The 16,250-nt window shown below is 35.4% G+C and overlaps 1 protein-coding gene across 3 annotated transcripts in view; it reads left to right on the top strand.

Annotated features, from left to right (window-relative positions):
- Positions 1 to 16,250, top strand: part of grh (grainy head) — a 55,612-nt gene that overhangs the window by 22,007 nt on the left and 17,355 nt on the right. For all 3 annotated transcript variants that reach the window (XM_064359222.1, XM_064359220.1, XM_064359221.1), the window contains exon 3: positions 12,905 to 13,183. In XM_064359222.1, the coding sequence (XP_064215292.1) occupies positions 12,905 to 13,183 (279 nt within the window). The remainder of the gene's footprint in view (positions 1 to 12,904; positions 13,184 to 16,250) is intronic.

Below are 16,250 nucleotides of genomic sequence, written 5' to 3'. Positions count from 1 at the left end.
TGCGCGTCATGCCACAAAGCAGTTTTAAGTAAATTTCGATAATTTATTGCGTTCACATTACAAAATTATAGTGTCCGCTCACACAGCTCTGAGCACCCTTTGATCTTTAGGAGGACAACATTCGAATTGAGTCTCGATTTTTATTTTGTTTTTCGTCTGGTTCATTTGTACCTTTCTAAAGATGACCCATATTTTAAATGCTCCATAAAAATAATTTCACCAATGTTTCAAGTCTTTTTTCCTTTCCATCCACAAAAGATACAATTATAAACGAATTTAAGAAAGTGTTTCGAATGAGACCCTTCGATGGGCAAAAGGAAAAAAGCGTCGCTTGCACTTTCGCAGCAATCATGTTTCGCCCGAAACAAAGCCTCATTCACGCAGAATGTTGCTGTTTGACCCGATTCAAAGCGCAATCAAATTAATGCTGAATATAAAACTGAAGTGCCAATAATTTGCCGCCTAAAGTTCAGCATTAAACCGCAATTCTGTGAAAACTAGTGACGCAATAAAATATAAGATAACTTTATCTTCATTTATTCCTCTCTTGTCAGCAGTGGTGCAGTTACCGATTTCTCAAGTATCATTACCAGATGTCTTTTACAACGTTACAACAATCATCTTTTTGACAACGCGTGAAAAGATAACATAATCATCGTTTTCCCCAGCCTTGTTTATTGTTAATTTTTTAATCCTGGTATGTTTTGCAATTCGTTTTCATTAACTGAAATGACAGGCAAATACATTGCGGATCGTAAATTAATAGAACTATCAAAACTAAGTGATACATGCAGATTAATTAGTCTGCTTTAAGAATTATGAATATTTTAGTTTCTCGATTACACCCTTGGATTTATGGCAAAACTGCGGCAGTGCTAACGGTCGTATTTAATTGTGGCGACAGTTTTATTGATTTAGAAGCTGTTTTAGACAGTGGACTGAATTTAGTTGAGGAGAGCTCAAAGTGGGAATAATTTAATTCCAGCAAGTAGTCGGATCATGAATTAATGAGAGTGCGGATCTTAAGAAATGTCAGTTAAAGTTATGTTGAGTTTTTTATAGTGTATTAAAAGATGATGGGTCGAGTTATCTCGTCCTTTATAAGGAAAAATAATGACGGATATTATCGTTATTGGGACTGGGCAAAATTCGTGAATATTAACGGTGGCTTAAAGAGGTTTCCGTCGTCGTCCATTAAGTCGATAACGGCGACGTGTTTCGATAATCATTTGAAATATGGCGTGAAATTTGAAAAGATTAAGACAAAAACCTGAACTGTCCTTTAATCAAAAGAGCGGTCACGATTTTCCGAGGAAGAAATTTGGATAAAGTCCGACTTTCTCCGCTTAAAACCGTACGAAGATCGATTAAATTGGGGATATGTGCTTTTACGATCGCGTTCCGAAACGCTTTAAAACTTTATGATGAGGAGGTTCGATTCATTTTAATATCTTTGATTTATGTATATACGCCCAGTTTTAAAGTTCAACTTGTTTTTAAATTTTAAGTGCGTTCTTATATAATGTTTGCTCTCGTTATTCTCTTTTGTGTCACTTTTGCTCCCGCTTTTTTACTTTCCGTTTATCATAAACAATGAAGTAATTATGGCGAAACACCAATTTATATACTGGCATTTGGTAAGTGTATTTTAAAAGGTTAATTACGCACTTTTAGGCAAATTGCTGCAATTTATTTTTAAAATATTTTATTGGGCACTTTAATTAATTTCATTCCGAGCCAGTACCTACGACAATTACCTTGTTTTTCGGCCGCCCATTCAAAACATTCCGCACCCATCTGCAGGAGCAATTTTCACGTGATAAAGCTCTAATTCATTTCTCCGATTTGTTAATGTTAATTAGCCGATTGTGAAACGCTTGACATTTGTTCTTTAATTTTCCCCTTTAGTCCACTCGAAAATATTTAGATTATCAGAAGCATTTAGTAACAATTATGTAATTACACGCTGATCCCGGAAACCGTAGAATATTTAAGAAACTTGTTACCAGAATTATGCTTGCATGTTGCATGGCAAGGAAATGTGAAATTGTTATCCACCTCGAGGGGTTACACGAGATCTTCAGAAGCTTACTTACATCTACCGGAGCGTAGAAATGAGGCTAATTTTAATCCTGCCAAGGCTGTTCAAGGATTAGAACAGAGCTGCGGCCTGAACACGCATTATTCAAAAATTACATGTAATTATACAATGACTTCGTAATTATACAAAACCTACGCGAGGCTATTTTTAAACCAGACACCCCGTAGTTATTTACATTCAGCATAAAAATCTAACTGAAAATCGCTCCGGAAAGTGAAAGTCTGGTAGCTTCTGAATCTGGAAGCCTCCAGCTGGTTTTATTGTGTAGATCAATCGCAAAACTGTATAATAAAATTATACAATGTAGCGACTAACGCATGTGTTAAAATAAATAATTGCAAGAGATTTGAAAAATTAGCCATGAGTCATTTGTTGAAATACGACTATAATAATAAAATTCAAATAAAAGTTAACAAGCAGTGAGTAAGTTGACACGTGTATTGAATACGTTTGATACAGAAAGATTTTTGAATATTTGCCGTGTAACGAGCGAGATTCCGGGAAACGTCGCTTCATATCGTTGTTTTCTGGCCGAATAATACAAAACCATTAAGGCAGTGATAATTTTAAGAGGAGTCCCAACCGTGGGACAGGAATTTTATTTACACCATTATATATTGCCTTGGTATGTTAGATGTTCGTTACAGCACTATCAAAACAGTGGACCAGAGAAGTGGTCACTTTTCTCCAGATTTCATTTCGAGATAAATGACGAGACTGTGCCTTCGGATGCTATCTTTATAGGCATAGTTAATTAAAGCGTGAGGCTTTTTCGATGGGATTTCGTCTAATTGAGCCGAGCCACCCTGTATAAGGTTTGGCATTCAATGCTGGGGCATTTGACACCTGTGGAACGGAAATTTGACACCGAGTCACTCGAAACGTCCCTTGTTTTATCCACGTATTGTTTAATAACTTAAAAGTCTTCACCTCACCATATTTTCCATTTGGTGAACAACTGAAAATTGATCATTTATTCAAGGATGAGAGTAAACACTAAAGGTCAAACGATACTTGGCGATTAAAATGTGTTAAACGGGGAAATACCGCCGGACTTTGATAAACTCTTTATTTATTGATCTGTTTTCTTGTTTCAGGTACGTCCCACAATTCGCCTTGCCTTAACTCCGCGTAAGTAAAAAGGTCAAAAATTTATTTTCCAATTACTGGGACATTGATGTGATTGCGCTAGAAAGCAATATCTACCATCTTCACACACTCGATAAAACAAACATCTAATGTTTCATAAAAATGCTACTATACGGTTATTGTTTATAGATTGTGAAAATAAATTATTTGACATTTCTTAATAAGCAACGCTTTTTATGACATTAAAATTATCCGAACATTAATTAAAACACTTAATTTTTATTCGCATTTTCCTTGCATCTTTTAATGTCTATATAAATAAAACCAGTACGTGTTTAAATTTTTTCATTTAAAAAAGCTCTAATTACACGTATTCTTGATATCCTCAATAACTTCCGATTTTTATTTTATTTATCTCCAATTTAATTATCGACGTGGCTTACTTACCTTTACATCATACCAATTTATTCCACATAATTCATATAAATAAAAATGGTAATACAACTCGGGAATTTTTGATGACAAAACTTTTCAATTCCACGCCTATCAACAACTCCGCCAAGAATTTATTTTACATATTTTTGACTAATTTTACAATCATGCTTATTTTGTCGTCATTAAGCCTAGCTCTAAACCTTTCCATATTTGTGCAGGCGGAGACAAAATACCCATCGTTCTCTTCTCATTTTTTACACTGTCCAACAAATTACGGCTGTACTTTGCTGTTTAGTTTAGAATTTAAATCCGAAACCCGTTTTAATTTTTATTGGAGAAATCGCATTTGAAGTTTTGGCTGCGTTTCCTGTGATCTCTATTCATGGTGTAATACATAGAAAATATAAAAAAATACAATATACAGAACTAAAAGTAACGCACAAATTTCATGTCTTTGTTAAGAGGCTGTTAAAAAAATTCTCGAACAGGTGGATTTAATTTTTTTTTAATGACAACTGACATTTATTGATTATTCATTTTACATAGTACAGACTTTTACCTTTCTGGTAACCATAAAAAAACTAAAAAATAAAACAAAAAAATTAAAACAGATTAAAAAATAAAATAAAAAAATTGTTAAAGTATTACAAAAGAGTTCTATCTCTTTGATCTTTATTCTTTAAGGAGTGATTGTTTTCTGTTTATTTTTTTGTTTAGGTGTCATATTAAATGTTTTCATGCCATTTATACAAAAAAAAATTGCAGTTATTGTGTTGTATTTTTTATATTATCAAATTTATTTTTTATAACAAAAGTGACGGATGTCATTAAAAAAAATAAGAATGACGGCAAAACTCCAAAACGAATGACATCATAAAGGTCACAATGATGTCAAAATGTAAAATAAAAAAAATTGACGTATTTGAGAATTTTTTTGATAAATGACTAATAACAGGAATTGAATTTTGAGCCTTACTTTTGGTTTAATCTATATACTATTTTGTTTTTTGTTTGCAATTGGCAATGAAAATATTGAATCTTCAATTTAAACTATTTTAAATTGTATTACCTAACAACATTGTTTTTTAAAACAGTAAGTAGTGCATGAACAGTAAAATAATTATTAGATCAACTTAACGATTAATAAAAATTGTTTGTTTTTAAAATTATAAATTGCCACTATATTCTCCAGTTAGACGTCGGAAAAGGCTTATTAATTCTATGAATGTCAATCAATACAATATTTAATAAAAAAAAACTGTTGTCCAAAGGTGGTATTACTTGTTTTTCAATTTTCTGGACATCTTTTGAAATAATTTTGAGCTTCGACAATCGCATATTTATTCAATTGAATATAATTAACCATCCACAAAACTTTGAGATTATTTCACAACTACTGTAAAATATTTAATATAATTTTTGTCAGTGGTGAGCTACTCTATTATTTCTGAGTCCAAGCAATTGGGTCATCATAGAAACTTTGTGCTTAAAAATCGTGATTATGCGGATTTTTTTCTTTTAAAAAATAAATAAGGAGGCATTTTTAGTGTTGGACAGTGTTGTTTTGAGATTGATTGGGGTATTTTGTCATTTGCGACAATTAAATTAGTCCATTAAACATTGAAACAACAGTTACATGATTTGTTTTATTTAATGCCGCCCTAGCGCAATTACACAGTGTTTCAGCTAGCAATATACATGCCTGCAATAATATGTAATGTGACAAAGTGAATGGTAACTAATTACCCATTTGTTGTTAGTGTTAGGGCTCAGTCAATATATTGTTCTGGCACAATTAGTATACGTTACAGATTAACCGAGTTGATTTTCAATGTAATATTTCCTCGGTACGGTTTTCTAAGCTTTAGGCGAGTGCCGACACGAATAGGATTTAAGGGAAAATGTCCAGTTATGTGCGATATTACCGAGAAAGTGTAAAATTTCTAAACTATCCCTGACGCGCGTAGGGGAGGGTGGGCGCAAAAGTCGCGATAAAATTTTCGCCAATGTCCAGGAGGCGGCGCATGCGCCCTACAAATCGACCACTCAAATAACAGCGGCTACTTGTTGAGCCGTCCGGCAGCCGGCAAGGTAACTCAACTAACCTGGCCAGTTTTATTCAATGTTCAGTGTGATTCTAGACCTCGTGCGTAATACAACGCATGGAGGTCACTCTTTGGACAACCAGTGCCATGTGCTGAAAACATACACAGTGTGGAGCAGTGAAGTGACACAGTGACTTGTGCCTATTGTGCTACATTTTTCCATTTTTCGGATAACTTCACCAAAGTATGTAGTAGTCACTCGATCGCAAATTGCCAAACATTACTCGACTTGACCATCAGTGCGACGGTACAGATTTTCGAAAATGTGACACAATATGCATTCGAAATAACGCGGCCGTTTCGCGTCGCAGGCTTAGTTGACGGCTTTAAAAGGGTAGACCTAAACCAGGCGATGACCTGCGGCCGTAAGGCCCGAAAAAAATCAGGGGTGAACAAACTCGTTATGTCAACGATAATTCGATTTATGCCCGAAAAACGTGATTCCTGGCCGCATTCGCGGCGCATAAAAATTTCGATGCAATTTCGGGCGCTAATTAACGGGGAGTTGTGTTTGGGTGTCGATCTGGTCGTAAATAAATCGGCCGAGGGTCGGTCGGTGGACAGCCCTGGCTAGATTATTAGGGGACAGGCTCTACGCGTTCCCGCGTCCATATACTGGCCAGTTTACCTGCTTCTGTCTCATGCCGTTCTCAAGAATAGAACAACCCTTGCAAATGTAATTACGCCTCGTCATTAGCAAGCTTTATGCGGACTGGGGTAGTGGAGAATAATTCCCCGACTGCGTGTACTGTAAATTGTCCAACGTTGCACAGTATCGGCCTGAGAAATTGGGGAAACTTTGATTTCGAGATAATGGCTCGGTATAATAGCTGGGTGTAATTTTGATTAAACTGTGCCTATGCTTTAAATACTGAAATAACGTATGGTAGGTTGTAATTAACTGGAAACTACTTAACCAGTTAATTGACTCTATATATCAAATGCTAAGCTATTATTTTCAACCGGATGGTCTAATAGTTTAATCTTTAATCATAAGACTTTTATAATCATCTCAAAACCATTTTTGAATTGTGAAATGGTGTAACACTAATTAGAAAATAAAACACACTGTCGATGTCGCCGTTCCAGGGAAATTTAGAGATAAAACGACCTTTATAGGGATAAAATACGATTTCTTGATGTCCATTAGTCGACTTCAACACTGACTTTGTGGCTAATTAGGGACTAATCGTCACATACTTGTCGTTTAGTTTACATGCTAAACATAAAATCTCTCAAAAATCGTAAACCAGTTCCTGTTATTCTCCATGAATATGCAATTAGTCTAGGGCTATTTTTCACGACCACTGCACTAATTTACATTGATCTTATTTTGCAAATCTGCGACCAAATACATATTTTAACCGAATCAACTTCATTGTGTATAAACACTAAACGCTCCTCGTTACAGGCAATTAAACTAATAAGAATAAATTGGATGTTTACTTTCCTTTTCTTATTTTTGTGCCAAGTTTTTGCACTTTGCGCAATTACACCTAAAGACTTGAACTATTTTTAAGCCAACACATCCGAATTCTATAACGGTTGGCGCATTTACATAGTGTAATTTTTTTATGTAAATTCGCGCAATAAATAATACCCTCAACTGCACCAAATGTTTCCCTCACGCCTCGATTTGCATGTAAAAACAAATTTTGTGCAATGGATAAGTTATTCTAAGCCCATTTCACACCGATTGATTTATTGAGGACCCTTCGGTCTAGATTCGCCGAATCTAGTCCGCCGAAAAATTGATTTAATTACGCTTATGAATATTTAAATCTAATTAGTGGTACGTCTGCGATTTTTTAATCAAAACAAAAGCCCTTAGGTGAAGTTAATTATTTTTTGTCTCTCCGAATCAAGACTTAATTAAAATATCCTTGTTATCTCCCACTGAGAAACCGATTTTTAACGGCACACTCAGACTTTTCGTAACGGAAACAAATAAATCAAATGTTGGTGCAGAAGGTGCTTACGAATTTTTTTACATACTGAACTACCTGTATGTTAAGTACATATTCTATTGTGCGACTTGACAGGGCCTCTATCTTCTGCTACTGAATAAATTTGGGGTTTGTAACCATTCAAATGAAATACGAGGCGAAATCTCCCACCGAACAACCAATTATTGTTTCTTCCTAGCTATTTAACCTTGATCTATTTATCTAGTAATTAACGGTTTTGCCCAGCCTTAGTGACGTGTTGAGGTCCGCTTCGGTGGAAAAATCACTCCGTGCCCGAAATCGCCAAATTCGGGCCAACAATAGCCATTGAAGAATTTTAAATTGAATGACAGCTTGTAGTAATAGTCGTTTATTTAACAATAAAGTTGAATGAATGGAACAACTTTTATATAATACGCACTTTCCCACATATTTATTTACACAGTCTGTTGAACAAAACACGACACCACGATTATGCTAAATTATTACTTATTATTAATTACCAACAATTGCGATTTTATTTGCGCTAATTGGAGCAACAGTTAAAGCGATAATTCCTGAAATATGACAAGGGTGGCGAATCGATTTTGGAAATTTTTGTCACAGAAACGCAAAATACCGGTTCTTTGGGGTTGGAACCGGTCGCACTTATTGTCTTGTGGTACAAAATATGTAAAAATTTAGAAAAGTTGGCGCGAGAGCAGGGCGAAAAAGTCGAGGTTAAAGTTACATGGTCGGGTGGTTTTCCTAAAGTGCTCAACAAGATGAAATGAGCACAAAAGACATGATGAGCATTGTGCGCAACAAAGGGTTGTTTTTTGGCGAGATGTTGGTATATGTGTCTGTGTATATGTAAAGGTGTGCACGCATGAAACTATTGTATTTGTGCAGAGCAGGTAAGAGTTGATGCTGCGTATTTAGCCCGGACCCCAATATATCAATCACATTATACACGCATATCGATATCACTTTATAGCCTTTTTGATGGCTTAATGACAGCCAGGTACGGTGGATTCGGCATTCGAGGCATGTCTCAGTTTATGTCTGTTTTATATTAACCTATGGCTTATTTAAGCGCACTAAAGCTGTGTGACCAAAATATTCCCATTTATCAAACGATATTATAAAAATCCGGGTGGTGCGCTATCTCCTACGCTTTATGCGTTGCATAACAATAAGTTGTCTACCTGTGAGAGTTCAGAAAATGCAGGATGGGATTTTTTACCATCTTTTCTAGACCATTAGGACCTGTCAACTCGCCGTATTTATTGTCTGAAGCTTTAAACATGCAAATTTCGGTCCGGCTAATGCGATACGCTTTCGAGATATAAAACACATTTCTGAATCAATTTGAATTTTAATTTTGCAATTATTTTACGCGTTTCCAATGCGACTCCGAAGTAATAAATAATAAGCTTGGAACTAATGTTAATAAATAATTTTTGTGAATTATCGTCGCGGTCAAATGTCACTGACTCCGCGTTAAGGTCGCATCTCCGAGCATTGTTTAATAATTACGAAAAACACTTCCTCGATTTGAGCGAGGATCACACTTTCTAATCCCTGAAAGGCCGGACTCATTTTGACTCGAAAAATGCACTCCATACTTTCTCTATTAAAAAACTACGGCGTTGTGATCCGTTTCCCCATAAATCACCGGATTGCAACAAATCATGCTTATTGTGGCTCTGGTAGCAAAAATTACCATGCCAGGTATGGCCATTAATTTGTATTCGAATAATTAGCGTGATAAATAGTTTTCTCTGTACAGTTTAGCTCATAGAACATTAAAATATTTTAATTTATTCCTCAGAGTTCTACATAAATTCCTACATATGTAATTAAGTGTAATAGATCGGTTTCCTCTAAAAATTCGATTACTAGAATTAACTATTTTTAATCGCTGCATAAACAGATTCATTTTAATTAACGAAATTCAAGGAGAAACAATTATTTATTGCCACCCCATGACTTGTCAATAAAGCATTTCGGCAGCTACTGATTATTCAAATTGATGCATTAAAAAACCAGATTGTATAATTATGTAGATGACAGTTCTAACTGATTTTCGTCTAATCTCGACCAGACAATAACGAAAATGTGAGAGATTTGAAAGCGGCTTTGAAAATTCAGCCGGAATTTTGTGGCAATAAAAACCAAGCCTGTGTGCATCTGGCTGGTATGAGATTTTCCTTTCTAAAGCAATTTCCAATATCAGCATATCCTGGAAGTGTAACACCTGAGCCTGAGCTTAATTAACAAGAAACATTCAATGTATTTGCGATAGTGTTGATTTATGTTTGGTGGATTTGGTCTCGTCAGCGCGCATTTGGGTAAAGTGATGCAAAGAATTGCGGTGATTTATGCGCGTGGTGGGCGTAAGATGTAGTTTTATCTGTATCAAGTCAAGTGGAAAGTGCGCAACAAACACATAAATAAATCGATTTGAAAGTGATCCAAGAAAAGCCAGAGAAAATACGACAATTTCACAAAATCGTTATTTACAGTCCGATATTCTTTCCTTGTTTTATCCACTATCGGTATGACAACCATTGAAATCTTTGACATTAATTAAAAGGGTGTGGTCGGATTTTTTCTTCGTGGCACTTAGATGGTTATTCGTCATTTTAAAACAACTTTCGCGAATATATCAACACTGTCTATATAGAATCTAGTTATCTAGTATATAATCGCTTTAAATGTCAACCGAACCGATTTTAATCAATGCCCAAATTAATATTCTTAGAACCACGCCAGATTTGAATACGCTTAGGCGTGTAACCACAAATTATCTGGTTACGTGCAGCATCCGCCCCAACCTCTAACCCGGACCAAGCAAACCAACCCAGAAATTTAATTACCTTAATTAGACCGAACTCGAATTTAAATGCTAAACGGATTAGAAATATCACGAGTGATTTTTTCCGTTAATGAATTTTAATTTTATCTACGGCCACTTTTCTATATCCTCAATTAAAAAACTTGATCTATATCTGTCCGAATTTATGATCTATAGAGAAAACTGGGTTATGTTCCACGTTATCTCCGCAAAAACTTTATATATAATTCATTAGCCAAAGGTTCAGTTATATAATAACATTAAAATTAGCTTTTTATAACCGCGGAATTTGGTCATGATATTGACATTTGGCGCAGAATGATCGCCAACGATCAATTACCTGTTCAAAATGCGATGTGAAATCTTTTAATGAATTGTGTACTTAGCATTACGTGGAACCAAAAGGACGACATTGATAGATGGCGCCTAATTAATTTCCCAGAGGTCCTCACCCTTTCCTCTACCTCACCTACCATCATAAATCCAGCCACCAGTAGCGCGATTTTTCTAAAACCCTTGCACGTGCTAGACCGTGCAAATGCCACTGTTTAACCTCTAATTATATATTTTGTACAATATAATTATATTGGTATCATAAGTACGCAGTGTGAATGAAACATAAACGAGTTTAACTGCTTCTAACTCGTATAATAGCTTGTTTTACACTCGCTTTTTTGCCATATCAGCTCACACGCGCACCATTTCCATACTACGACAACATATCACTAGCTAAACCAAAAAATCATATTTTACCTTTCTTTGCCGCACCAAGGTTGCCATTCTTGCTTTTCCCAACGATTATTCGATTTACATAAGTAATAAAATCCAGCGTTGAAAAACAACAATCTTTCAAATGCTACCGTTGTTAGTTTTCCGTCTTGATCTAGCGTTTGGGTCTCCATTATTTATGTAGATATTTTTGGCCAAAAAAGTGGAAGTGTCTAAATTTTTCATAAATTTTCAGCTCAACGAAGAGCGAAAATACCTTGAAAAAATATTTCAACGGTTTCAGTCTTATCTGAAACATTGAAAACACAAAAGGAGCGTAATTTTCGACCTTTACTGTAATTAATCCGTATAGTTTGCGAGAGAATAAGCGAGTTTTTTTGCAAAACAGTTTGTCACTAAATCTAAGGAGCTAAATTGAGCGAAATAATACCATTTTAGGAAAATAATGGTTAATGCTTATAAACAAAAAAATCTACCTAACAAAAAAGATCAAAATCATGTAAATTCTTCCTGTATTTGTGGTTATTAGGTAGTAGTCTGTTCCAAAAATGAAAACTTCAAAAGTAACTTTTGACCTTTATTATAATTTTTCGGTATATTTGAGCAATATTTCGCGAGAAAATAAGTGAGGTTTTTACTGTTGAATGTGCTTTTTTGCAAAAAGTAGTTCTTACTTAATCTAACGAGCTAAATTAAGCGAGGTACATTAAAATAAACCACTTTCGACCAAGACTGAAAATTTTTTGCTTTTTTGAAGGAAATTTCGCAAAATAACCGAGTTACTTTCTTAAAAACAAAATAAATCTAACAAAAAAAATCAAAGTCATATAAATTCTACCAGTATTTGAGGCTATTGGTCTGTTCCAAAAATGTGTCGAAACGATCGAAAATTTTAAAAGTAACGTAATTTTTTGGTGTTTTTGAGGAACATTTTGCGAGAAAATAAGTGAGCTTTTTATTGAACAATGTGCTTTTTGCAAAAAATAGTTTCTAACTAAATTTAACGAGATAAATTGCGTGATCTAGATCAAAATAATACCACTTTTGACCTAGATTCGAAGAAAAATTCGCAAAATAAGTGATTTACTTGCTTAGAAACAAAATAAATCCACCAAAAAAAACCATCACAATCATGTACATAAATTTTACCGGTGTTTGTGGTTACTGGGCTATTTTAAAAATGTGCTGAAACGATCAAAAACGTAATTTTCGACTTTTATTGTATCTTTCGGTGTATTTCAGCAACTTTTTACGAGAAAATTAGCGAGCTTTTTACTGAATTGATTAAACTAAACGAACTAAATTGAGCTAGGTAGAACAATAGCATTTTCGACGTATATTGACAAATTTTCGCCGTAAGGAAATTTCACAATTTTTGGCTCAAAATTTTAGAAAAAACTGAACTAAACAATTTTTTTGTCGGACAATCGGGCTTTTCGCGAGCCGCCACTGCTCTGAGGTGTGATTAACTAATTGGTTATGAATAGTTGTGGATTGGTAAAATCTGGAAATGATGTGTCACTTCGTTGCAATGTAATGAGAGTAATGTTTGTAAATTTGGTTGCTCGCGTTGCATGTTCTGGGGCGAGTTGGGGTCAGCTGACCCTTGCTTGCCACGTAACCCTGTGCGAGCAGTTTTTGGCAGTGGATTTTGTTCCAGGAAACGGAGAGATAATTTAGAGTCTGAGGGCAATTCGCTTCATCAATCTAGCAGTGGCGGAGAACAGTTGCCCGTAGTTGTTCAACGGGGTATGGCAGAGTTGCCCGAGGGGGCGGCGCCTCCTGAGGACCAGCACCCGTTGACAGCCGCCACAACCGCCATGTTGAACATCAGCGGCGGCGCCGAGGACCAGTCCACGGCCATGGGGCTCATTTACGAATATTACAAATTTCAGCCCATTTCCGGGGAATCCAAAGACAAACTCGCAGATATCTGGCCGTAAGTGGCGCCCCCAAAAATAAACGAGGCATAACGCTTTAGATTTTTGAATAAACTGTTCGAATTTTTCCTCCCAGTGCGAGTCGAGGGGGTTGCGATGAGCAAATGGGGCTTGAAAATCGGAGGCAGGGCGTGATGGGTTAATGACTCGGATACCGGCACGACTCTACTTATCTCGATAAATTGCTGTGGGCCCCAAGGCGCTCTAATCTCTAACACTTCAAAATCACGCACTTTCAATCACTGTATTTACTTATTTAAATGAAATCGCAACGTCCGACCAAATCGCAACAAATTATGCAAACCGTCTGGGATAGCAAACAGGCGCTATTCAGGACATTTTTTACTTTAATCCTATTGTGTCGTGTAATATATAGTGCAATAATGCAGACTACTGCTATAAATTTCAACCGAGACGCTTTTAATTCGAGACCATTTTTATTTCGACTCTACTGGAATGCTTTCATCTCAGGCCGGATTCGAAACTTTTTCCTCCACTCAATTATTCATGGCGGGTGTGGGTGGCGAATCATCCAAACCAACACCACCCTCACCCAAAATTACAAAACCAGAACTTGCGCTCCTTCCTGTCTCCAGTTTTTGACAAGATTCTTTTTAAAACTGTAAATCAAAATATTTTTTTCGAGTGAGCGGATTCCAAGAATAAACTGAATAGGTGTACTTTCTTGCGTAAATATTGTGCACGTGTCTCGTGAATTCAAAAGCATAGTCAGCAATATTTTTGTTTTGTTTTATCTATAAAGCGGTCTTTTTAAACGAAGTAAAATCAAAGCGATCCGAAATGTTCTCAGTAATTTGGCTCGTTTTAGGCAGAAATAGTAAGGAATAACATTTTTGCGTAAACGCGACAAAACAGATCTTGAAATTTTTGGCTCTTTTCAAACGAGCAACTACTAAAAATCTATTTATTTAAACAAATCGAGTGCCAAATTAACTCGCTTTGAGCAGGAAATCATTGAAAATCAACTATGTTAACGAAACAAGTGCCAAAATAAAATAAAGCTAGCGGAAACGTTTTCGCCGATTTGGCTCGTTTTTAGGTGAGGAATAAATTAAATTTAAGCTAAATATGTATTTTCCAAAATAAGGCAAATTTAAATATTCCCACGAAATCGATAAAAATTTAAATTAAAAATAACTTTCAGACCATTTGGCTGTTTTTACACGAGGTACTGTCAAAAATCAATTTATCTAAATAAAAAAATATAAAAAGTGCCTTATGCGATTTGAGCTAGTCTCAAAATATTTGGTTCATTTTTTGGCAAAGAATTGTTCTTGTTTGAACGGGACAGGTGCCAAAATAAGGCGATTTTTGGAGATACTAGGCAATATTGTTCGATTTGAAGAAAGAAATTGTTGAAAATTAACTACGTTTGACGAAACAAGTGCCAAATAAGACGAATTGAATTTATTATCGTTAAAAGGATTTTGTTTAATTTTTTGTTTTAATCAAATTTTATTTTTATTTTGCTCAATATGCATGCTTTATTTTGTGTGCAACTAGCAACTAACAGTTATATTATTAACACCACATCGTTAAGAATATTAAGCAAATTTAAAGTCAATGATAATCGTATTTTATATATAGTGTCCGGGATTGAAATTGATCACCCAGTATTATAGTGTTGTTGGTATTTGCATATAAACAATAAACTTAATAATATTTCTGTATTAATATCAGATTTTTGTGCCTTTATTTAAATGATTCTATAATCAGGATATTTTACTAATGGGTCTAGTTTTAGAAAATTAATCCAGATTAACGAGGGATTTCTGTATTAATATTTGAGCTAAACACTTGCAAAGTAAAGCAAATTTAACTATTTTCAAGAAATATATAAAAAATAAGTACTACGGTCTGAGAAATTTTTGGCGATTTACTTTTTTAGACATTAAGCACCAAAACCAAGCCAATTTAGGTATTCCCAGGAAATCGCTAAAAATCAACACAGTTAAGCAAAAAATTTTGATTTTTTTTAACCGAGGAACCGGCAAAAATTTTTTTTAAACGAGTCAATAAGTAAACATTTGTTAAAAATCCTTAAACGAAATACGTAGGTACGTACTTTGATAAGCCTTGAACGTAATTCGTTAAAGAACAACATAGTTAGATAACGAAAAGTCACAATAAGGCAAATTGAACACTTTTTAGACGATTTTGCTAATTTTGGCCACATTATAATAGCTAGGAATCAACTTATTTAAACGCACACATGCCAAAAGTAAATCAATTTTGGCGATTTCCAGACGATTTGGCTTGTTTTTAAGCAACAGAACAACAGTACCCAAATAAGGCAACTTGGAATAACGGTCAGATTTTTCAAAATGACACAGCTTTTTTATTTTTTGATTAAAAAAATACAGATAAATAGTTAGTAATAAATATGTTTAGGTACACATGTTATGTTATAGTTTTGATAAAAAATAAAAACTTAAAATTTGTGGTCGTTCCAGCCTTCACCTAACGTTGAAGTCTCCAGACAGGATCACAATTTTGAGCATTCTTGAAATGATAGTTTGTCTGTGGGGTTTCACCAAGGCATGAGAAAATTGTGATGAAAATTTCGGTGACTGGGGCTGGTGAAGTGCATTTGTTTACATTTCTCGTTAGGTGGAACCTAACCTCTGGTAGTCACGTGTCTGCGCATTCGGCGTGTGGACGCGGCATTGTGAAGGTGACCGGGTGCAGGTCGCGCCGATCACGATTACCTCGGAACCAGTCTTTGGTTAGATTCTAGATTCTAACGCCAGATAATTGCAATAAGTCGACCAAATAGTTCCTACCGGTTAACACCTCCTGGTGTCTGCGGCGCGACCGGTCTTGGTTTCACTACATCGCGGAAAACGTTCCTAAAACAACCTACAGGTGGTCCGAAAAGCTTCCCTGGGACCGAAACAATCGAAACGCGCTCAAGGCGAGAGCGATGTCATCACTCATCCCGCGTCATTGTGCCAGCGAACCCTACGACGCGATTTCTTATACAAATTTAGCGGCATTGTGCTCGGGACTATTCTTATTCATATCGTTGAACATCCTTAGGATAAT

This window comes from Tribolium castaneum, chromosome 10, assembly GCF_031307605.1.
Source record: "Tribolium castaneum strain GA2 chromosome 10, icTriCast1.1, whole genome shotgun sequence".
Lineage (NCBI taxonomy): Eukaryota > Metazoa > Arthropoda > Insecta > Coleoptera > Tenebrionidae > Tribolium > Tribolium castaneum.
The sequence above is the reverse complement of the archived record's forward strand: the minus strand, read 5'-3'. Positions and strand labels throughout refer to the sequence as shown.